The following is a 23,491-nucleotide window of genomic DNA, read 5'->3' on the forward strand; positions in this document are numbered from 1 at the left end:
GCCCCCCACCACGCTTCGCGCCCATCGCCGCTGCTTGAGCCCCCGGGAGGGCCAGGGGTGTCCCAGCCCCACCTCTGTCCCCCCCCAAGGGGCAGCCCCGGGGGGATGGGGTCTGTCTCATCCCATCCCCCCTCCGGGCACTCCAGGCCGGGGGGAGGGGACTGGGGGGGCTGGCGGTGGGGACCACCCGGGCGGGGACCCCCCTGCGCCGCGCGCTTCGCTGCTTTGGGACCTGCGAGGTCATTAAATGTCCCCAAATCCGTGTCCTGTGGTGTGGCTTGGGGCGCCAGGGACCTCCCGGGTGACGCGGGCAGGGATGGGATGGGATGGGATGGGATGGGATGGGATGGGATGGGATGGGATGGGATGGGATGGGATGGGATGGGATGGGATGGGATGGGATGGGATGGGATGGGATGGGATGGGATGGGATGGGATGGGATGGGATGGGATGGGATGGGATGGGGTGGCATGGGGTGGCATTCAGGGACACCCAGGTGACATCCGCCTGCGAGGTGACACCAATCCATGCACTGTCACCCCCGGGACACCTAGCCGTGTCACACGGCTCATGGGACAGCCACCCATGTCCCCACACTCTGGGACAGCCCCTGCTCCATGCAGGACACGCTGGCCCTGCACCCGTCCCGCGTCCTCGTGGGACACACCGCCAGCAGCGTGGCGGGATGACGTCACACTGCGATGTCACACAGTGACGTCACTCCGCCATGCTCACCACGTGGGCAGGCACAGCACGGGACCCCAGACACGTCACCTGTGACACCTGGTGACGTCACATACAGCCCATGGTGTCCTGTCCTGCGGGCAGGTGACACCTGGTGACCTCATGTGCCAGGAGGCGCCGCCAGGGGACCGCACGACACCCAGGGCACACCGCCGGTCACGGCGCGTGACGTCACAGCGGCCCCGCGCCGCCAGTTACGCCGCAATGACATCACTACGCCGACCATGACGTCACGCCCCCGCCGCGCCCTCCGCTCCGCCTCGCGGCCCGAACGCCTCTTGCGCGACGGTCCCTAACGGCCGCGGACCGTACCATCCCGCCGCCCGGCGGGGGGGAAGCGCCCAGCGAGGCGGCACAAAAGCACCCCGAAGCTGCAGCCGCTGCCCGCAGAGCCGTCCCGGTTCTTCGCGGACGGTAACAGCGGCGGGCGGGCGGCGGAGCGGGGCGGGCAGAGCCCCCCGAGCGCGTTCTCCCGGGGGTGCCCCCCGGCCGCGGGATGGTGCGCGCGGCGGGGCCGGGCGGCGCATGCGCGGCGCGGGGCGGGGCCGGGCGGGCAGCGCGGAGGAGGAAGGCGAGAAAATGGCGTCGACGGGTGAGCGGGGCCGGGGCGGGCCGGGCCCGGGGAGGGCGGCGAGACGGGACGGGACCCCCGGCAGCGCCACTGACCCCACCACGGGGTTGTCGGAAGGGCGATTGGGCGGCGCCGCCGGCCCGTAGCGCCGCGCCCGGGGGCCGCTGGGGCCGGGCCGTGCAGGGCCCGTCCCGCCCCTGTCCCCCCGCGCCGCCCGCCGGGGCCGCGCCGGGGCCGCGGGTGTTTCCCCGCCGTGTCCGGTGGTTCAGTTGCGGCCCCTCCGTGCCGCGGCCCCGCGGGATTCTCGGAGCCTGGCGCTCCCGGGAGCGAAGCGCCGCGCCGGGGCTCCCGCCGCGCGTTCGGCCCTGCCGGGGCTCCCGGGGCGGTGGCGGTGCCGTGCGGGGTTATGGAATGGCCCGGGTGGGAAGAGACCCCCGAGCTCATCCCACGGGCAGGGACACCTCCCGCTGTCCCGGGCTGCTCCAAGCCCGTCCAGCCTGGCCTTGGGCACTGCCAGGGATGGAGCATCCTCTGGGATATCCATTCCAGCGCCTCGCAGCCATCAATTCCTTCCCAATATCCCACCCAGCCCTGCCCTCTGGCAGTGGAAGCCATTCCCTGTGTCCTGTCCCTCCATCCCCAGTCCCTCTCCAGCTCTCCTTAAGACACTGGAAGGGGCTCTGAGCTCTCCCAGCTTTTCCACAGAGGGAAGTAAGGTGTTCCATTATCTCCATGGCTCCAAATTTATCAGAATGAAATGTTTTTCCACGAGGGCTCCAGCTGGATACAAATAGTTTGAAACCGAGACTCCTCAAGTGTGGCAACATCACCTTTAAAGTACTTTAAATCCCAGCAGCCCAAGGTCTGACTCTCCTTAAAGAAGGAGGATTTTCCTTTTTTCCAGAGAGGAAAATGTCCCAGGCCATGGAGTGTGAGGAAATATCACCAACAGCACCTTGGGGAGCTTGAAAAAGAAAAGTCTGTAAAGGAACATCTGCCAACGGAATTGTCAGAATGGGGGTTAAAACCACAGCTGTGTTTTCCCTTAATTCATGGAATTGTTCCTCCTGGGAGCTGCTATTTTCAGCCTCTGGTGTGCTCCTGAGTTTCATGAAAAAAAAGGATGAAGATTAATTTCCCCCTGGAAATAAAAGCCAGGAGATGGGTTTAACTAAATGAACCATAATATTATTTTTTATTAATGTTCTGTGTTCATCTAAATCCCAGCAAATTAAAAGAGAGGCAGCACCACAGGCAAACTGCAAATTCCACACCTGGAATTAAATCCTGCTAAGGGGGAAATGTTGGGTTTAGGTGGGATTGGGGGAGGGCTGTGAGGAGAGGGGTTAATTGATGCTCCTGTGTGGAGCTCGAGGCCAAAAGGGGGCTGAAAATGGAGAATTAAATGAAGCTTTGGTGGCTGGAGGGTGAGCAGGGAGAAGAGTGGAGTGGGATGAGGAGGTGGTAGGAAAGGGAAGGTGGATGAAGGGGACCAGGCATTAATTAACACTCTGGAGTTAGCAGAACCACGTGTAAAGTGAACTAAAAAAAAATCTAAAAAATGCCCGGAACCCTGAACTGAACAAGGAAAATGTTCCAATATTCCACGTGCCAGCCTGAGAGGGAAGTGGGAATGATGCCAGAGGAGTTTAACAACTTGTGCCTTGTGTCCTGTGAGCGGGGAAACCTTCAGAGAACTCCAAGTGTCTTCTTTCTCTATGTGAGGTGTTCTGGGCAAGGTCAAGGGAATTAATAACTCCAGGAATTCCTGCCGGGATCACAGCAGGGCCCAGTGTGGATCCAGGGCTCTGCTCCTGCACAGGGGCAGGAGGAAAAGCTGGGAGTGCAGCTGGAGGGGGGGAGGAAGGGTTTAGTAGGGATGGATGCACAGGCTGAGGAGCAGCAGGTTGTGGTGGATGGGAGCTGTGTTTTCCAAGTGATTCCTGGCGCTCCATCAGCAATAGTGGGATCAGGGCATTAAAGGCAGGCAGTTGCTTCCTCAAATTCTCCAGTGCAGGAGTTGAACTTGATCCATGTGGGTCTCTCCCACCTCAGGGTATTCCACAATTCTGGGATAAACTTGGAGTTCTGAGCAAGGTGTGATGGTGATGGAGCCCTGGGAGCTCTTCCCGCTCAGGGGTGTGTGGGAACAGCTCCACTGATCCCGCTCCTGCCTCAGGTGCTGTGGCCTCAAGCAGGCACTTCTGGGCTCATTCCTGACCCCAGTACTTCTGGCAGAGCTGGGATCGCTGGCCGAGCCTGCTGGGAATGATGGATTCATCCCTGCTCCAGGCCTTGGGATGGGAGCTGGAGCTGCTGGTGCCTGTGAGGGAACCGGGAGCTGCAGTTGTTTCAAATTTAGCCTCCTAATTGCCATGTGGATTCTTTTTCCATCCCCGCCAGCAAATCAGTTCAGCTCAGGCTTTGCAGCTTGGATTTTCAGGATTTCGGTTCTTCCAGTCAGGGTGCTGACATGGATTGAGGATGTGGGGAGGGAATCACTCCCAGCTCCAGCCCTTCCAGGGGACAAGTGACTTTCCAGCCACTGATTTGTGTCCTTGAAAGGGAAAGGAGTGAAGGTGATGAAGCCTTCCGAACCTTTCAAAGCAGGGTGTGGGGTTTGTTAGGCTCAAATCCCTGTTTTCCCTTTGTTCCAACCCAAATCCCCCCTGCCAGCCCCCTGGGATCCATCCAAGGTGGCAGTTAAATTGAAGCGGGGTCATTTGAGATCAAAGTGGCTGCTGCAAGCAGCAGGAACAATGAGGGGAAGAGAGATTTTGTTCCCCTCAAAAAAAAAGACTGAAAATGTGCATTTACCTTCCACCCTTGGGAAACTGGAATTCCAGTGGTTTATAGCGAGCTGCAGGAGGAAATTCCAGCTGCTGTGCTCTTGGAGTCTTTAATTTTGTTAGGCGTTTATCAACATTTTTATTCTTTTTCTTCTCCTTTTCTTTTAGATTACAGTACCTATAGCCAAGCTGCAGCTCAGCAGGGGTAAGTAGCTTATCCTCCCTGTTTTAAAAAGATGTAATAAAAGTAAATCATAATTATGGTTTGGGCTTAACACAGGTATGTTTGTAAATCCCTGAGGGTTTTCCTGGAGCTTTGTATTCCCATAGAACTTCAGCAGAAACCGTTGGGCTGCTTGAAAATTTGACTGGTGATGCAGATTTGGGGCGAGATTGTAAATGTCTTTACATTCATTCCACAGCTACAGCGCCTATGCACCTCAGCCAGCCCAAGGATATGCACAGACCACCCAGGTAAAACATGGGGAAGGGGTGGAATTCCTGCCCAGTCACCTATTTTCCAGGAAAACACGCAGCCGGGAGAAACCCCGAGCAGCAGCGTCAAAATCCGTGGTTAAAAGTTGTCCTGGAGCTTCTTCCCCAGCCCAAAGGGCTTTTTGAAAGTGGAAATAACCTCAACAATCTCTCTCTTTTTTTGTTGTTAATTTATTCACTCCTGATCCCAGAAAAGCCAAATTGTTGTGTGTGTGACACCACCACGTTGGTGGGTGTTGTGATCAGAGGTGTAGGAGGGGAAAAAACCTGGGAAAAAAGGGGGGAATGGCCTTTTGGGAGATGGCAGATTTGGACAAAGGAGGAGGAGGGAATCAGTTATTTCCTGGAGTTTTTATTGCTGTGACTGTTCATACTCTCAGTTGGCTGGACTGCAAAATATTGATGGTCTTTAAGAGATTAACTTAATGCTTATTTTTAACCTTTAGAATCCAAGTTACTACAACCACATTTGTCTGCAAACTCCAAGTATGTTTCCAAAGGTAAATTCTTGTCCTCAAAAAGTGCTGTAGGCTTAATTTTCCTTCCCAAGAGGAGGAAAGCAGGCTCAGTGTGGGCTGAAAGGAAGGTGATGGTGACTTATTTTAAATAAGTCTTTGGAGACAACAACTGGAAGAGCTGCTCCCAGTTGTAGGTGAGGTGAAAGGTGGGAGCAGCATGACAAGGGTAGGAACAGGAGGCCTCAGCAACTAAACCCAGCTAATTAAACACCTAACCAGCTAATTGAACACCTAACCAGCTAATTAAACCCCTAACCAGCTAAACTCAGCTGTAGGCGTGTGTCTGGGAAGTTTGCAGCATTCCCCGCCTCTTGGTGGAGGAAACTTCCAGGGACAGGGATGCGTTCACCTGGTCAAGGCTTTCCTGCTCCTGGTTCAGACCTGTGCCCTGAGTTCAGGAGGGCTGAATATCCCAAAAAGTCCAGGCTCTGCAGAAGTCTGGATTCCTTCAGGATCTGGAGTTAAAGCTGTCTCCATGTCACTCCTGGAGCTATATATCCAGAGTTGTATCCTAAGCCAGGAGCTGTTGGAAGCTTGCTGGTGCCTGGAGCATGAGCTGGTAGGGCATGGCTTGGGCAGCTGGTGACACTGCTGGGCGCAGCTGCTCCTCTCCTTTCCTCAGTGATTTCCAAGCTGGATTTGGAAGCAAAATCAGGGAATGGGTGAGGTGAGAGCTGATCCCTCACTGACTGCACAGGCACCGGAATGGGAGCAGCACCACTGGGATACTGTGGGTGTTCCATGGATCCCATCCTTCCATGCCTGCACCAACTCCCGTTTTTCAAATTAATGGCTGATGGGCATGAAAAATACTCCAAATAATTTAATTGGAACTTTCCACGGGTTTCTTTTAGCCAACACCAAAGCAGTTTTACACTGAAGGGACTCTTTCTTGTTGCAGTTCCGCCCTGGGAGCACTCCCATTCCCGTGTTCCAGGTTATTCCTGGGATGGTGCCTGTGAGTGCTGGTGCTAGCTGTGAGGAGCTGGGAGCTTTCCTCTTTGCTTTCCACAGAGCAGAGGTGTGTGGTGACAGTGTCAAGAGCCTGTTCCTTCAGTCTTGGCAGGGAAAAACTGCTCCATAACCTCCTTGCAGAGCTGACCCGGAATTTCCCGCAGCACCTAAACTTTCACAGCAGCCTTGGCTTTGAGAGTGCTCAGCAGCTGCAGTTCTTGGGGGTCACTCGTGCTCACGGGTTGAATCTGTGTCCTTTTGGAGCAGACCTACGGGCAGCAGAGCTATGGGACCTACGGGCAGCCCACGGACGTCAGCTACACGCAGCCGCAGACCACGGCCACGTACGGGCAGACGGCCTACGCCACGTCCTACGGGCAGCCCCCGACAGGTGAGAGCCCTGCCGGGCTGGGGAGAGCCTGGACAGCACCTGGGCCTGCCCCTGCCATAGGCAGGGCACCTTCCACAGGCTGCTGCAAAGCCTGGGCAAACTCTGACACTGCCAGGGATGGGGCAGCCACAGCCCTGGGTAACCCCTGTGACCGCCTGCACAGGGAACAATTCCTTCCCAGTGTCCCATCCATCCCTGCCCTCTGGCAGTGGAAGCCATTCCCTGTGTCCTGTCCCTCCAGCCCTTGTCCCAAGTCCCTCTCCAGCTCTCCTGGAGCCCCTTTAGGCCCTGGCAGGGACTCTGAGCTCTCCCTGGAGCCTTCTCCTCTCCAGGTGAGCACCCCCAGCTCTCGCAGAGGAGCTCCAGCCCTCCATGGCCTCCTCTGGACTGGCTCCAGCAGCTCCACGTCCTTCACGGAATGGTTTTGCCTAGGACAGACCTTGAAGCTCATCCCATTCCCCCCTGCCATGGCCAGGGACACCTTCCACCATCCCAGGTTGCTGCAAGCCCTGTCCAACCTGGCCTTGGACACTTCCAGGGCTGTGGCAGCCACGTATAAACAGGAATAAATGCACTGTTGAGTTTTCAGGACAGGGTTTGGGTGCTGTGGGACCGAGCAGGACGTGCTGTGCTCAGAGCAGAGGGAACAGTGTCCCTGGCTGCTCCTCAGCCCTTCCCTTCCCTGCCAGTCCTGTCACTGGCAGTGACATGTGCCTGTTCTGATCCTGTACCTTCTCCTCCTCGCCTTGTGCTTCCCACAGTGGAAGGGGCCAGTCCAGGTTGGACTATCCTGCTCACTCTTGCGTGGAGAATTCCATCTCATCCTGTCAGAACTTGAGGTCCCCTTTAGTGGGAACCCTTGAGGTGTCACTTGGTTTCAGTGCCAAACCCTTGAGTGTCAGAGCTCACACAGGCGGTGACAGCAGGGATTTGCAAGGCTGCAGAGCTCTTTGCTGTCTCCAAACTCCCCAAGTGCCCTCTTCATAAATAAAATCCTGACCACTAAGACTTTTTAGGTGACTCCAACCCTGTTATCCCCTCATTTCCTAAAGGATGAACAGCATCCTTTGCGTGCCCCATGGTGGTTTTGGATTTCCAGGGCAGATACTTGTTCATTAATGCTCCATAAACTCCCAACGTGTTCTTGGAGCTGGAATTTCCTCCAGACGAGTGTCTTAATGTTTAAAACGATTGAGACAATGTTTAATTCATGTATATTCATGTTTATTTAATGTATGTTCATGATGAATATTCAGGAGGTTTAGAAAGCAGATTTTCTTCCCAGTGATTCCTTGGGTGCCGTGTCCTGCAGATTCCTGGGAGAGACATTATAAACATTTTGTAAATGGAATTAAACACTTCCCAAAGCAAGGGGATACCAGGACAGACAGACACGGGGATATCTGGCTGTAGAGGCCATTGAGGAATTCTTCACAGGGAAGAGCTGGAGAGAAAATATTAACCAAAATTAAAGCACCATCTTTACGTGGATCAGGAAAATTCCTGCTCGTGAGATCCATACCCATTAGCCAGTGTCACTGGGGGTTATCTACAGGGCTTTTTCCTTCCATTTAAGACTACCTAGAAAAAGGTTGGCAGCAAAAAAGGATTTGTGAACTTCTAAAATTCCTTTCTTAGAAATATTTATGTCCCTGTGACTCCTGTGGACTGCAGTCCTGCAGGGGTCACAGGAAACTGTTCTGTTTATGTTTTCCCTTCTCCCTTAAGAGGAGATTTGCTGGAGGAATAATAATAATGATATCAGGCCTTTTTTTTCTGCACAGCTGCGCTTTTTTTTTCTTCCCTTTTTTTTTTTGTAGGCAAAAAAAAAAAAAAAAAGCTTCATTTTCTTTTCACCCATGAAAAAACCACCAACTTAGAAAGTGGTCAAGCAAAAGATCCTATCAGCCCACAGAGCAGGGCTGTGGCAGCTCCGGGCGTGGAGCCAGGTTGGATTTATCCTTCCTCCACCTGCCTCTCCTTGAGGAGCCAGAGCTGTGGAAAGGAGACTGCAGCCCCCCCCCCCCCTCCCTCCCTGCCTTTCACGCTCAATAAACCCCTGGGCCAGACATTGTCATGCCCTGAGAGACGTGCAGTTCTTTCAGTTGAATCCCAATCCTGTTTTCCTAAGAATCACCTTTCTGTACTGCAGGTCCTTAAAGCACAATGATTTTTTTTTCTGCCTGAACAGCCTGGGGGTTGGGTAAGGTGTTGTTGAGGTGAAGGAAATCCAGGGTCTGTGTGATGCAGCCTCTCTGAATGGGTGGGAATGGCAGAGATGGGTTTTTCCTTCCCAGCACTCTGTTATCTCACCTTGCCCTGCCTCCAGGACACCCCAGGAGAGAGCTACCACCCTTCTTCCGTCCCTAGGGCTGTAGGAGAAGGTGTCTTGGAGCCACCCAGACACTTGGTTTGAGAGAAAAAAGGTTTTGGGAGCAGCTCCCTCAGGTCAGGGATCCCTGGGCACCCTCAGACCTGTGGCTCGTTAATCACTGCAGGGTATTAGCAAGAATTACAGGAGTAAATAAAGAGCATTTCAGTGTCCAGGTGTGGATCTCTTGGAGGTGGGAATTGCTCTCTAAAACCAGCCAGCCCCTGCTTCCCTTTACCTGGGAAATTTGGGGTATGGATGTTGAAATTTCTAATGGATTTGGAATTAATGAACACACAGCTGCCATAACAACCTCAAAATATCCCAGAACAAACTGGAGAGAGGAGGGTCACCTCTGCTCGCCTTCTCCAGCCCCTCACTGGTGGGATATACACAAGCCAAGCAAGAGGCAGCTCTCTTCCTGAATAAATCCCTGGAAAGAAGAAATCTCTCCGAATGCAGCTTTCTCCAGTTGTTGTTCTCTGAGGATCAAATCCTGCAAGCTTCTCTGCCTGGAGAATTCCTAGGCTTCAGTAAGGGGTTGGGAGCCTTTGAGGGGAATTTAGACACTTTCAGCAGGTTATTATTCCTTCTGTTAGCTTTTTCTTTCACCAGCTTTCCTGCTGTGTCAACTTCTATCTTCCTAGCTGGGAGGGGAGGAGAGAGAAGTGATGTAACAGAAGTGCCACCCTCAAAATGACAGCTCTTGAGGGTTCCCAGAGTATTTAAACTGGGTTTAATTTGTGATTTAGACCGGTGGGATGGGAAATCACTGCCTCTCCTTTGGGACAAACCCTTCCTGCTGAGCACACTCTTCCACGAGGGAAATGCTCCATCTAGAGCTGAAGCTTTATAATTCAACTTTTTTTTTTTTTTTTTCTCTCCCTTTTATCCTGCTGCCTGTGCACAGCCAGCAAAGCTTTTTACTCCCTTTGGGAAAGGGGGCCCGGCTGTGGGAGGAGCACCCTGGGGCTCCAAATCCAAGTGGAACAGCTCAAGGCAGGGCTGTGGCTGCAGCACATGGGCTGCAGGCTGTATTTAGCCTTTTTTAGTGTGTGGTCAGGCTTTGGCCTGCTAAAATAAGAGTTTAAATATTTAACTCCCTGTGGAATTGCTGTCTGGCCTCACATTTAAGTGTTTGGGCTGCTCAGATTTGTCCAAGGCTTTAAAATCCTCCTGTTGGGCATCATCTCCTTCACCCTTCTCAGTAACACATTTCAGAGAACAGCAGACAGAAATAATGACCATAAAACCTGATTTTCTAGTGAGTCCCACAAATTATTTCCCAGTGGGAGTCCAGTTTACTCTCCCAGGTTGGCAGCGCTGGGCTGGAGATGGGTTGGGAGCCAGGGGTAGGAAGAGGGAGGAGTGGGCAGAGGGTCCAGGCTGGCCTCGTGTCTTCATCAGGATCCGAGGGTCAGCAGAAAGGTGAACTTTGGGGTGTTTTGACAGAATTTGCTGTGCAGGCTTCCTGCCTGCTCGTGTTCCTCCCTCCTGCCCCGGGAGCCGTGGTGGTGCCGCGAGGGCACGCCGCGTTCTGCTGCAAGGGCTGCTTGCTTTGCAAATGAGGGAACTGGAATAAAATGCTGCAGCCCCATTTGCCTGAAGGGGAAGTGTGTCACAAGCCTCCCGTGTTTATTAAAAATCAGAAGTGATGGAGAAGCTGTTGCCTTCACTGATCCCGGCCATGAGAGCATTTGGCTGCTCTTTTTGCTCTTTTTTTTTTGGTCGGATTTGTTTAACCACATTTTTATTGCTGTTTTTCCATCTGAGTCTCATATTCTTAATTTGAAAACTTGCTAGAAAGGTTATTAGAAGCAAAAACCCAGTGTGTTAATGCCAGTTCACTTTTGTGACAAGGCAAATACCACTAAATTACACAGGAGCTCTTTTGGGATCTTGGATATTTTAAAACTGTTGAAAAGGAACTCTGTGAGCTCTCAGCTTTTTCCCTAAACCAAACTGAAATTCTGAGGAAAGGGAAGGTACATAAAACATCGAGAGCTGCCTGTGTCTCTTTTGACCTTTTTCTCATGTGAAAGCAAATGGAAAGTGCTTTTCTTTTGTTTCCAGCTTTTCTGATTTAAAATAAGCCTTCAGAAATGCCTCTGAAAGACTTCCCAGGTCAGGTTTGGTGCCTTTATTTTTCAGAAAAGCTAAAAGGATGGGAGTGCACTTGCTAAATCAGTTGGATTTCTTCTACTTTGGAGCTCAGGGGGGTTTGTTACCCTGCCTTTGTTGAGCAGATACTCCATGTCTCAGCTTGCCCTACCTGAGCTCTGGTTGCTGTAAACAATCCTGGGTGCTGGTCCAGGGGTGGCTTCCAGAAAGCTCCTGGGAGGGGGATTTGGGGATGCTGAGTGGCTGGAGGCTGAGGCTTCCCATGGTGGGAGGGTTCTGTGAGGAGGGCAAAGGAGCAGGATGGGGTAATTGATGATTTTTGGATTGTGTGAGGTGGTTTTGTGGTGGTAAAAGTGTGCCTTTGTGTTGGGTCCCAGGAGCACCCCAAGGGCCAGAGTCTGAGATATCTGGGAAGGCTGGAGAGGGGCTTGGGACAAGGGTCTGGAGGGACAGGATAAGGGGGAATGGCTTCGTGTGGATGGAGACCGGGGTTGGATACTGGGAAGCCGAGGTGAGGGAGGTGACACAAAGAAGCTGTGGCTGCCCCTGGATCCCTGGCAGTGTCCAAGGCCAGGTTGCCAGGGCTTGGAGCAGCCTGGGACAGTGGCAGGTGTCCTGTGGCAGAGGGATGGAGACCAGCCCCAGGTCCATTGCAGCCCCGTCCCGGCTCTCACGGTCCCGCGGGCTGTGGCTGAGCCGTGGCTGAGCCGTGCTGTGTTGCAGGGTACAGCGCCCCGACGGCCCCCCCTGCCTACAGCCAGCCCGTGCAGGGCTACGGCAGCGCCGCCTACGACACCAACACGGCCACGGTCACCAGCAGCCAGAGCTCGTACGCAGCGCCGGCCGCCTACGGCACACAGCCCGCCTACCCGGCCTACGGGCAGCAGCCGGCCCCGGCCGCGCCCGCCAGGTACTGCCGCCGCCCCTCCTCCTGCTTCCTTCTCTGCCTCCTCTGCCTCCTCTGCCTTCCTTCTCTTCCTCCTTTTCCTCCTGCCTTCTTCCTCCTCCTGCCTTCTTCCTCCTCTGCCTTCTTCCTCCTCTTCTTCTTTCTCCCCTTCCTCCTCGGCCCTCTTCCTCTACTTCTTCCTCCTCCACTTCTTCCTCCTCCACTTCTTCCTCCTCCACTTCTTCCTCCTCCACTTCTTCCTCCTCCACTTCTTCCTCCTCCACTTCTTCCTCCTCCACTTCTTCCTCCTCCTCTTCCTCCTCCTCTTCCTCCTCCTCTTCCTCCTCCTCTTCCTCCTCTTCCTTCCTCCTCCTCTTCCTTCTTCCTCTTCCTTCTTCCTCTTCCTTTTTCCTTCTTCCTCTTCCTTCTTCCTCTTCCTTTTTCCTTCTTCCTCTTCCTTCTTCCTCTTCCTTCTTCCTCTTCCTTCTTCTGCCTCTTCCTCATTCTCCTCCCCCCTCTTCTTCCTCATCCTTTTCCTTTTCTTCATCCTTCTCCTCCTCATCCTTCTCATCCTTCTTCTCCACATGCTCCTCCTCCTCCTTTTTTCTTCCTCCTCCTTTTTTCTTCCTCCTCCTTTTTTCTTCCTCCTCCTTTTTTCTTCCTCCTCCTTTTTTCTTCCTCCTCCTTTTTTTCTTCCTCCTCCTCCTTTTTTCTTCCTCCTCCTCCTTCTCTTCTTCCTCCTTCTCCTCTTGTTGCTCCTCCTTCTCCTCCTTCTCCATCTCCCATTACTCCTCTTCCTCCTTTTCCTGGTTTTCTTCCTCCTCCTCCTTCTCTTCTTCCCCCATCTCCTCCTCCTCTTCTTCCTCTTCTTCCTCTTCTTCCTCTTCTTCCTCCTTCTCCATTCTAGTTACTTCTTCCTTTTCCTCCTCATTCTTCTGCTCCTCCTCTTCCTCATTCCCTTTCTCTTCCTCCTTCTCTTTCTCTTCTTCGTGCTCCTCCTCCTCCTCCGGTTGATGCCCAGCTCCCGCCCGTGGCAGCCCCCGCTCCCGCCCGTGGCAGCCCCCGCTCCCGCCCGTGGCAGCCCCCGCTCCCCGCCCGTGGCAGCCCCCGCTCCCCGCCCGTGGCAGCCCCCGCTCCCGCCTGTTGCCCGGCGTGGGCGGGCGGTGCTCCAGCCTGGTGAGTCAGCGCTGTTCCTGCCCGCTGTTCCTGCGGCTCAGGAGCCACAGCGGGCTCTGGGCTCTGAGCGTGCAGCACAGGACTGAGTCCTGTCTGCTCCGAGTCACGGGGTCAGGCAGGATGCTGGGCTGGATGCACAAGGCTGCAAAACATTTCCTCTTGAAATCTCACGCCTCTGGGCACTGCCTGTCATCTGTTGAGTCGAATTGTTTGCTCAGAGGATATGAAAAATTTAGAATACATAATGGAAACTTGTTTAGAAGTGAGTAAAAGCTGATTTATTCCCTTACCTGGTGTCTGTAGCAAGCACTGTGGGAAGGGAAGGCAGAGCCTGGCACAGCTCTGACAGGTTACACTTTAAAGGGATGTAAATTTGCAGGATGAATCCTGACATTGTGAATAATTTTTTTCCCAGTTTCTAGAGCAAAAGCAGCTTCACTCCTTTTGCTCCACTCTGAGAAACAAATAGAAATTAAAGACTCGTAGAATCCTTTGAGTTGGAGAAGCCCTCTGGGATCACTGAGGCCACCACTAACCCTGTCCCCAAGTGCCACATCCCCACGGCTTTTAAACTTAGGGACACACAGAGGGGGATGTGTGAATCACATGCAGAGGGCTCTCAATTTTCAGGCCTTGAGAGTTAACTCTAAAAATGCAGTCACGGAGTGGTTTGGGTTGGAGGGCTCCTTTGAAGGCCTCCCAGTCCAAGCCCAGCATCCTTTCTCTTCTGTGGGATAATTGGGATAACATATATGAGGCAATATCTGCCTGAGCTGAATTCTGAACCAAGCAATGGGGCATTTCACTGCCTGCCTTGCTGGCACTGCACACCCTCCACTCAGCCCCAAAGTGTGAGCCCCGTGGCTTTGGGATGAGCAGGAGCTGTGGTGTTCAGTGAGCCCCATGGCTTTGGAATGAGCAGGAGCTGTGGTGTTCAGTGAGCCCTGTGGCTTTGGGATGAGCAGGTGCTGTGGTGTTCAGTGAGCCCCGTGGCTTTGGGATGAGCAGGAGCTGTGGTGTTCAGTGAGCCCCATGGCTTTGGGATGAGCAGGAGCTGTGGTGTTCAGTGAGCCCTGTGGCTTTGGGATGAGCAGGAGCTGTGGTGTTCAGTGAGCCCCATGGCTTTGAGATGAGCAGGAGCTGTGGTGTTCATATTCTCTGTTCAGGACACTGCCTGGGCCTCCCCTGGAGTGTGCAAATACCCAGGCAAGGAGTGCTAAAATTGTGTTTATTATAAATTTATTGGCTGCTGCCAGAGCAGCTGTCACCAATCAAGGCCACCCAAGAAAGAGGTCACAGCCACCAGTCCTGGGGTGATCTGAGCCCATTGGTGCTGCCAGCTCTGGGGCTAGGCACCAATGTTGTTCAACATTTCTCCCCAGACCCCAGGATGGCAGCAAACCAGCAGAGACCAGCCAGCCCCAGTCCAGCACAACAGGCTACAGCCAGCCCAGCCTGGGCTATGGGCAGAGCAACTACAGCTACCCCCAGGTGCCTGCCAGCTACCCCATGCAGCCCGTCACCGCTCCGCCCTCCTACCCTCCGACCAGGTAATGCTTGGCAGCACTCAGGTCTGGGCCCTTCCTGGGGGATTTGATGGAAAAGGAGCCTCAGTGGCCTGGGAGGAGGAGCTGTGCTCCTTGTAGTTGTTGTTGTGGGGATGGGGAGGCTGTGGCTGAGAGTAGAGGTGTCTGTGCGTGAGCACACATGGGGAGGAAAATGATGACAAATGGGTTTAAGACATTATTTCTATGTTGTTGGTTTTTTTTTTTTAATTTTAAGACTTGAGAATTTTAGGAATTTTCTCAGAGTGACCTTTTGCTGCCTCCTTCCACGTTCAGCCAGGCCAGGAGCTCCCTTCTCCCCTCAGGTGTCTTTAATGTGACTTCTAAAACGTACACTTTGAAATTCTCAAAGCCTCAGCTGCAGGAGGGGAGCTTCTTTTATCCAGGGCCTGCTACCTCCATTACCACTGACTTTTGCCCTGGCTCCTGTGCCTTTTCCTAGAAGTGTGAATAAACTGGAATTGGCCACGTGGTTTTGGCTTTCACAGCCCTCCAGACTGGCCTCCATAGGATGACTTCAGCTTTTAAAGTGATTTACAGCACTAAATACAGCCTCTAATTGCATTGCCTTCCAGCATGAGCCACCCCATGCAGGCTACCAGGGAATTGCCTCATCATCCCACCTTTCCCGATGCTTTTCTCTTGCAGCTATTCCTCCACACAGCCCAGCAGTTACGATCAGAGCACTTACTCACAGCAGAGCTCCTACGGGCAGCAGAGCTCCTATGGCCAGCAGAGCTCCTATGGCCAGCAGAGCAGCTACGGGCAGCAGCCCCCTCCCACCAGTTACCCACCTCCCACGGGATCCTACAGCCAGGCCCCCAGCCAGTACAGCCAGCAGAGCAGCAGCTACGGCCAGCAGAGTGAGTGGGAGCCCTGGCCTCAGTCTGGGTCTAAAACTCACAGCTGGGTTGAAGGGAGGGAGCGTTGGAGCTGGGGTTTGGCCTTTCTCGATGAAAGATGGCATCTCTGGAGGCAGTGGTGGGTTGGGATGATCCCCTCAGGGGAAGGGTGGGAGCACAGAGGCACAAAATGTTTGTGGGGAGGAGTTGAGGGGGCTCAGTCGGGATAAAAGGGAGCTCAGTGGGGACCTTCTGCTCTGCACAACTCCCTGACAGGAAGGGGCAGCTATGGGGATTGGGCTCTGCAAGTGATGGGAACAAGAGGAAATGGCCTCAAGCTGTGCCAGGGGATGGTCAGGTTGGATATTGGGAGAATTTCATCACGTTGGTCAGGCCCTGGGCAGTGGGGGAGTCCCCATCCCTGGAGGGATTTGAGAGCCATGTGGATGTGGCACTTGGGGACGTGGGGCAGTGATGGCAGCTGGGACTGATGTTCCAAACTGAACAACTGCAGTGCTGCTGTTGTGGCTGGAGCTGGAGCTGCCTGTCCCTAACGTGTCTCCCCCTTCCCCAGGCTCGTTCCGCCAGGACCATCCCAGCAGCATGAACATGTACGGGCAGGAATCCGGAGGCTTCTCCGGCCCCGGGGAGAGCCGGAATCTGAGCGGCCCCGATAGCCGGGGCAGGGGACGAGGGGGATATGAGCGTGGAGGCATGAGCAGAGGTGGGCGGGGAGGAGGACGCGGTGGAATGGGGTAAGAGCAAAGCTTTTCTCCTTTTCTCTAATTCTGGTTTACCCATAGGATTTGAAATGCAAAAGAAGGGACTGAAAGGTTGGCGTTCCCAGCTGTGTTTCCATGGAGGACATCTCTGTGTAGCAGCACCGCTTGTCATCCATGGAAACATTATCCTAAGGGAGATAGGAGCAGGATGGTTGGTTTGTCCTGCAGCTGGTTGGGCCCCCAGGGAGGGGGAAATTGGGGGTAATGCTGGCCCTGGCACTTTCAGCTCCCTTCGTGGTCGCCCAGAGGTGGATTCCTCTGTGGGGTTTAACAGTAACTCTGGGTGGAACACACACAAACCTCCCACCAGCTCCAGGGGTTGCTCCCTGGGCCTCAGGAGCAGGGATTTTGGCAGGGCAGGAGCCTTGTGTCAGCCTTCTCCCGTGGAGCCTGCGCGCTCAGAGTGCCCGGAACACTTGGAGCACAGGGAGAAGGAGCCCGAGAACAGAGAAAGAAGTGCTTTGGCTCCCAGGCCTGCTCCCCCTCGGAGCATTCAGGTGCTCTGGATCAGTTTGGCCATTTCATCTGATGGCACAGCCTGGTTTGGTGCCACCTGTGCCTTCAGATGTGTCCCCATCCGTGGAGGTGGTTCTGATAGAGGTGAGGGAGGAGAACTAATCCCAAAGGCTGCTCCGAGAGAGAGTTCACAGCTTTGTGTGTGTTCCATCTGCTCACCTGCTGCCCAGAGCTCTGCAGAGTGTCCCCAGGTGTGGCACAGGACACACCGTGCCCGCCCCGGTGCTGGCAGGGTGGCTGTGGTGGCAGCTGCCTCCCAGAGGCCACTTCCTGTGTGGCACAGCCCGGTGACAACCCTGGTTTGGCAGTGGATGGCCCCATTCTGCACAGCTCTGTTGCAGCCCACTGGCATGAAATCTTTATCAGAGAAATCCAGGAAAGAATAGAAAAGGCTGGTTTTGTGTGGGAACACATTCAGCTTGGAATTGGCTCGGGTGGAACGGAGCTCCAGGGATCTGCATAAAGATTTCAGCCGTGCGGTATTGATCTCGTAACGATGAAAGTAGATGTAGACACCTGAAATGTCTATCATCACATCTGCAAATTTCTAGCCCCTTCCGAGCTTCTCATTGCCAAAGGTTTGTCACCTGTCTCTGATCTCACACCTTAATCCCAGCTCAAATTTGCCTCCTGAGCGATTTCCCACCTGGCCAGACCCTTACAAAGGGTCCCCCCCTGCCTTATGGACGTAGAGTTTGTGATGTCCATAGAACAGGTGGCTTCAGGGGACACCCAGGGCAGATAGGGGAACTCGGCCACCTTAGCATGCTGTGGTGATGGATTTCAGTGTCTCCAGCAGGTAAGGAGCTCGATGTTATTAACATGCCCTTTTTCATTGCCTCGATGATTTGATATTTTTATGAAAATGGAAAACTTTTTAACATGCTTTGTCGCATTTATATGCTACAGGTTACAAAGTGAGAGCCTTGTAAACACCTCAATACTTAAAAAGTACCCGTACTCAGTACTCAGCCGGCAGCATAATGAAAAGTGGGACTAGACACGGTGTCCATATGGAGAGGAAAAATATACATAGAATATTTTTAACCCAATGTATTGATTGTATAAACGGAATCCTTCTGTAACTTTGGTAACTGCATACTTGTTGTTTGGTAATAAAACCAGAGGAGGGTATACTACTTTAGAATTGTGTAACGTTAAAGAAAAAAAAAAAAAGTGTAAAAATCTTATGTTTAAAAAGAGAGACATTACGTAAATGGTGTGTACTTTAACGAGAGGAGGCAAAGCTGCATGCAACAGCTCGAAATTCTGTATTGACTTTTTTTTTTCCCAGTATTAGAGGTGCAATACTTGCTAGAAAAATTCACGGTGCTCTCCCTCCTCCGCTCGGCTCCTTCCAAACAGCTTGCTGGCTCACCCAAAAAAAGAGCAAGAAACATTCCAAATCCTTTCTCAGGGTGGCATTTTCCTACTTCACCACCACGCTCCAAAGCAGTTTTAGCTGTGAATGCTTCAGCCAAAGCTTTTGGTGAAAGCTGCGGCCCTGTTTGCATTGGCACCTGCCCAAAAGTACTGAGTGTGTCCACAAAGCTGCACCCCAGGCCTTGGAGCCCCCGCTGTACTCTGTAAGTTCTCCCTCCAGAGAGTTGTTAAATTCAGTATGACCTGAATGTATGGCTTTATTTTGAGGGTTTTAGGGGCGATGTCAGCTGAACTGTGTTGTAGGTCTCGCGTGTGGTTTGTCTCCTTTTACACTGTTAAATGTCAGGGACCCGCGGGCCCGCGCTGCCACAGGCTGAGGGTGCACCTTGGTGGACACACCGAGGGGAGGGAGTTGACTACTGAAACACCCCCAAATCGCTCTTCAACAGCAACTAAAACCCCCACTTTGATTACAAACAACCCCCATTTCTCAGCCAAGTATTGCACCGATGATACCCGAGTAACGCCAGGGCACCGACAGCAAAGCGGTGCCTCAAACCACACCAAGGTTGCTTTATATGTAAAGAAAATTTGAGCGAGCTGCCCTGAAGAAAGGCCTAGTGCCGAGATGAGAGAGAGACAGAGAGATGTTTGGAGATGTTTAGCCAGTGCCCTTCTCCCCTGTGAGCCGCAGAGGCTCAGAGCGGTGCTGGCTTTGTAAAGGGAAAGGCCTTCATTTCTTCGTTTATCCCCCCAGCAGCGCTGGAGAGCGAGGTGGCTTCAATAAGCCTGGTGGTAAGTTTTTGAGCATTACAATGGATAGTGTTAAAAAAAAAAAAAAAAAAAATTGCAGTCAGTTTTTTTTTTTAGCACGAAGTGTAATTTTTTATTCATTTAAGTGGTTTAAAAATGACAATGTGCAACCAGACTGTAATGGGTACTGCCGGCGATGCCCAGGGGTATGCGGACACAGTGGAAGAGTTGAGCAACCACTCCTGTAATTTTGGGGAAAAGAAATGGTTTGGATGTAATAAATCTTTTTTTTTTTTTTAATATATATAGCTATATTAAGTAACTTTTATTAATGAACTTAAGAACTGATTGGCTTGGTAAAAACCTTTTAAAAAGTCAGCGTTAATAGTGGTTAAGAGTTTGAAACCTGCTAAAAAAAATCAGTGTAATAATGGTTAACGGTTTGAAAGCTGCTAAAAAAAAATCAATGTGATAGTGGTTATTGGTTGGAAAAAAAAATGCTTAAAACCAGTGTAATAGTGGTTTTTGGTTGGAAGGAGTGCTAAAAGAGCCACCTGATGGCCCAGTAAGGTGAGCGCCGCTGCTTGCGCGGCGCAGGTCGTAGCTAGTGTTGTGTGTGTCGGTCCTGCAGCCCGCAGGGCCCCCACTAACAGCCTTCCCTGTGCTTCTCTCCCGCCTGGCAGGACACATGGAGGAAGGACCCGACCTGGATTTAGGTAATTGCCCCCAAACCCCTCCTGAGGTTGTGAAACATTCGTTTGTGTCCCCGTGCTAAGGGCTGCGGCCACCGCAGCGCCACCGCCACGGCCACCGCAGCGCCACCCCACCGCCACGGCCACCGCAGTGCCACCCCACTGCCACGGCCACCGCAGTGCCACCCCACCGCCACGGCCACCGCAGTGCCACGCCACCGCCACGGCCACCGCAGTGCCACGCCACTGCCACGGCCACCGCAGTGCCACGCCACTGCCACGGCCACCGCAGTGCTACCCCACCGCCACCGCAGTGCCACCCCACCGCCACGGCCAGGCTCACTGGCTGTTCCCATCACTTCTTCATTCCTGAACAGCTGGAAAATCACACACAGCTGGGAGATGCTCCCCCTTCTCTGCAGGAACTGGGGGGGTTGGGGGCTGCTCTGGAGCTCTTGCAGGGAGCCTGCAGCACCCCAGAGCCTCGTCCATGGCTTGTCCCTTCCTGTCACAGGGGCGTGTCTGGAAGTTCTGCGTCAGCCTTCCAGCATCGGAAAAAGGGGGGTGGATGTCCTTGTGTGGGAGCCCAGGGGGCACGAAGGTCTTCCTCATCTCTCCTCTGGGATGTGTCCTGGAATAACCTGGGGGTTCTTCTCACGTGGGTGGGTGTGGGCTGTTGCTGGCTGTGGCGCTCGGGAGGTGATGGGGGGGACAGTCACCTCCCGTGGGCCTGGGGTTTCCTGTCCCTCCCAGAGGGCGAAGCTGCAGCCCTGGAGGGGATGATGGAATGGAAAGAACTCGGCCCTGGGGTATCCCTGCCCTTCCTCTGCCTGCTCTGACCCCAGGAATTGTCTCCTAGGCCCCCCCATGGACCCGGAGGAGGAGTCAGACAGCACTGCAGTCTATGTGCAGGGACTCAATGATAATGTGACCCTGGAGGATCTGGCAGATTTCTTCAAACAGTGCGGTGTTGTCAAGGTGAGGAGACACCAGTGACCCCCCCTCACTGACAGAGGGAAAAGGGTCACCCACCTCCTCCTCTTCCTCCTCTTCCTCCCTGCCCATTGCTCACATTCTTCCAGCCCATCATGTCCAGGCTCTGGGAGAGGCCTGGCAGTGCTGTTTGGGGCCTGTCCCTTCATTTTTGGGGTGTCTGGGCAGTTGCTGTCACCCTCGGTAGGCCTGGGGCCCCTTCTGTCCTGGAGTCCCTGGAATGAGCTTCTGCTGGAAAGCAGAACAGCCGAAATCCCCGCTGGGCTGTGGGGAGACAGCACTGGGGTGACATTCCACTGTCCCTTAGATGAACAAGAGGACCGGGCAGCCCATGATAAACCTCTACATCGACAAGGAAACGGGCAAGCCCAAGGGCGATGCCACCGTGTCCTATGATGACCCATCCACTGCCAAAACAGCCGTGGAGTGGTTTGATGGTGAGTGCTGGGGGATGTCTTGGAGTGGAATTTCAAAAATTCCAGCTGTAGGAAGCACCTGGGTCCAGGTGTGTGAAGCAGGGCTGTGATTCACTGATGCTCTGCCCTTGTGTCCCTCGCAGGGAAGGATTTCCAGGGGAGCAAGCTGAAGGTGACCCTGGCACGGAAGAAGGGCCCGATGAACAGCCTGAGGGGCGGGATGCCCCCCCGGGAGCAGCGGGGAATGCCCCCTCCCCTCCGCGGAGGTACCTGCGGCCCCTCCGGAGCTGCTCCCCGCCCCGGCCGTGCCTCCCAGCACTAACAGGGCTCCTCCCCGCAGGTCCAGGGGGCCCCGGTGGCCCAGGCGGCCCCAGCGGGCCCAGCGGCCCCATGGGCCGGATGGGGGGCAGAGGTGGAGACAGGGGTGGCTTCTCCTCGAGAGGACCGCGGGGATCCCGGGGAAACCCGTCCGGAGGGAGCGTCCAGCACCGCGCCGGGGACTGGCAGTGCCCCAACCCGTGAGTACCCCCTGTGCTGGGGCCATCATCCCAGTGAGGCCCTGCCCAAAATCACTCGCTGGGCCTTCCCGGGAAGCAGCTTCCAGCAGAGGGAGGGACGAGGTCACTCGTGGGGCTGTGGGTGAAGGGGCAGCCAGCCCCTGCCCCACTGCGGGAGCTGTGCCGCAGGTGCTGCCCTCGTGTCCCCTCTCCACGTGCCCTGCTGCTCGTGCTTCCCAATGTCACCCCGGCTGGAATGCTGTGACTCTGGGCTGACTGGAATTTGTACCCAGGGGCTGTGGAAACCAGAACTTTGCCTGGAGAACGGAGTGCAACCAGTGCAAGGCGCCCAAGCCGGAGGGGTTCCTCCCACCCCCCTTCCCTCCTCCAGGTACGTCTGGGGGGAGTCACAGCCTCACTGCCCAAGGGACACCCCAGGCCTGGCCTCGGGCTCCTTGGTGAATGGCTGGGCCAGCTCCAGGGGCTGCCAGGCCTTCATCCCTCCGTGAACCATGACATGGAGACTGGGCTGGCCATTCCTCCTGTGCTTCCTGCATTTGGGGGCTGTCAGCAGCACCCCGACTCCCCAGGGCACCGCTTCCACCCTAATGAACCCCGGCTCCTCTGGGGTGCCCAGCAGCTCCCAGCGCTGCTCCTGCTGGAGCTGGATGTGCTGGGATCGTGGGCTGGGGAACACGGGATGTGCTCCCCTGGGGTCACTCTGAGGGTCTCTGCTCCCCTGGGGTCACTCTGAGGGTCTCTGCTCCTCCCCCAGGCGGTGACCGCGGCCGAGGCGGCCCCGGGGGGATGCGAGGCGGGCGCGGCGGGGGCCTCATGGACCGAGGTGGGCCCGGCGGGATGTTCCGAGGCGGCCGCGGCGGAGACCGGGGCGGGTTCCGAGGTGGCCGGGGCATGGACCGAGGCGGCTACGGAGGAGGCGGCCGGAGAGGAGGAGGCGGCGGCGGCCCCGGGGGTCCTCCGGGACCCCTCATGGAGCAGATGGGAGGAGGAGGCAGAGGACGGCGCGGAGGGCCGGGAAAGATGGACAAGTACGGATGGAGGGTGGGGCAGCGATGGGAGGGGACAAGGGGACACTGGGGCTGGGGAGACCCTGATGGGGAAAGGGTGGGGGCAACTGGGGGGGAACAAACGTGTGGAGGGGCAAGGGGTGAATGGCGGGGGGGCGGGGTGGGGGGAGTGGGATGGGGGAGGGCGTGGGGTGGGTGAATGGGTGGCAGGGTGGGTGAAGGGGTGGGGGCTCAGGAGGCTCCTGGACCCCACGACTGACCCCTGTCCCCCCCCGGCCCACAGGGGCGAGCACCGCCAGGATCGCCGAGACCGGCCCTACTAACGCCGCCTCCCCAGAGCCGCATTTACTACCAGATTTATTTTTTAAACCAGAAAAAAATGTTTTAAATTTATAATTCCATATTTATAATGTTGGCCACAACATTATGAGTCCTCCTTGTCTGTACTTTAGTATTTTTCACCGTTTGTGGAGAAACATTAAAACCAAGTTCAACGGTAGCGTGAATTCTTTCTTCCCCCCTCCCCCAAAATAAAACCGGTTGTTTAACGCGCCCCCGCCCCCCGCCCCGCCTGTAACGCTGTGAACGGTTGTGACGGTTGTTTTTTTAAATAAAATTCCCGCTGTTTGTAACCGCACCATTGCTGGCCTTTCTTGAGACCATCCCTGGGAGCCGGGGGAGCGCGGCCCCCGGGCCCGGGACGGGGTAGGACGGGAGGGAGGGCTGGGACGGAGCTGCCCGGTGCATCCCGCCGTGCCTCAGTTTCCCCGCGGGGTGCGAGTTCCGGGGGAGGGAGGGGGGGGGTGGGGGGAGGATGCGGATCAATGGGAGCGGGGAGCCACACCCGGGCGGGGGTGGGGGGATGTCACCGAGTGTCGCTGCGTGTCACCCCCGTGCCTCCCCCGTGTCCGTGTCTCCCCCACCCACGGCCGTGTCCCCCTCCGTGTCTGCGCCCCTCCCCCGCCCATGCCCCCGCCGTGTCCGTGTCCCCCGCTCCCCGCGCCGTG

At 55.0% G+C, this 23,491-nt stretch overlaps 1 protein-coding gene across 5 annotated transcripts; it reads left to right on the plus strand.

Annotated features, from left to right (window-relative positions):
* The first annotated feature begins 1,244 nt into the window (after positions 1-1,244).
* Positions 1,245-23,064, plus strand: EWSR1 (EWS RNA binding protein 1). 5 transcript variants are annotated; one of them, XM_063416389.1, is made up of 18 exons: positions 1,256-1,337; positions 4,274-4,310; positions 4,528-4,579; positions 5,047-5,100; positions 6,340-6,463; positions 11,679-11,865; positions 14,400-14,567; positions 15,231-15,445; positions 15,999-16,179; positions 18,863-18,900; positions 19,542-19,574; positions 20,410-20,528; positions 20,851-20,980; positions 21,103-21,225; positions 21,300-21,477; positions 21,750-21,847; positions 22,232-22,505; positions 22,768-23,064. In XM_063416389.1, the coding sequence occupies exons 1-18, from the start codon at positions 1,271-1,273 to the stop codon at positions 22,805-22,807; spliced, it is 2,118 nt and encodes a 705-aa protein (XP_063272459.1). In that variant the 5' UTR covers positions 1,256-1,270; the 3' UTR covers positions 22,808-23,064. The 5 variants fall into 5 exon arrangements, with proteins under 5 accessions (XP_063272464.1, XP_063272459.1, XP_063272460.1 ...); XM_063416390.1 differs by having other exon boundaries at positions 18,866-18,900; XM_063416391.1 differs by lacking the exon at positions 5,047-5,100 and having other exon boundaries at positions 22,768-23,063.
* The last annotated feature ends 427 nt before the right edge of the window (positions 23,065-23,491 follow it).

This window comes from Prinia subflava, chromosome 19 (genome assembly GCF_021018805.1).
Source record: "Prinia subflava isolate CZ2003 ecotype Zambia chromosome 19, Cam_Psub_1.2, whole genome shotgun sequence".
NCBI lineage: Eukaryota > Metazoa > Chordata > Aves > Passeriformes > Cisticolidae > Prinia > Prinia subflava.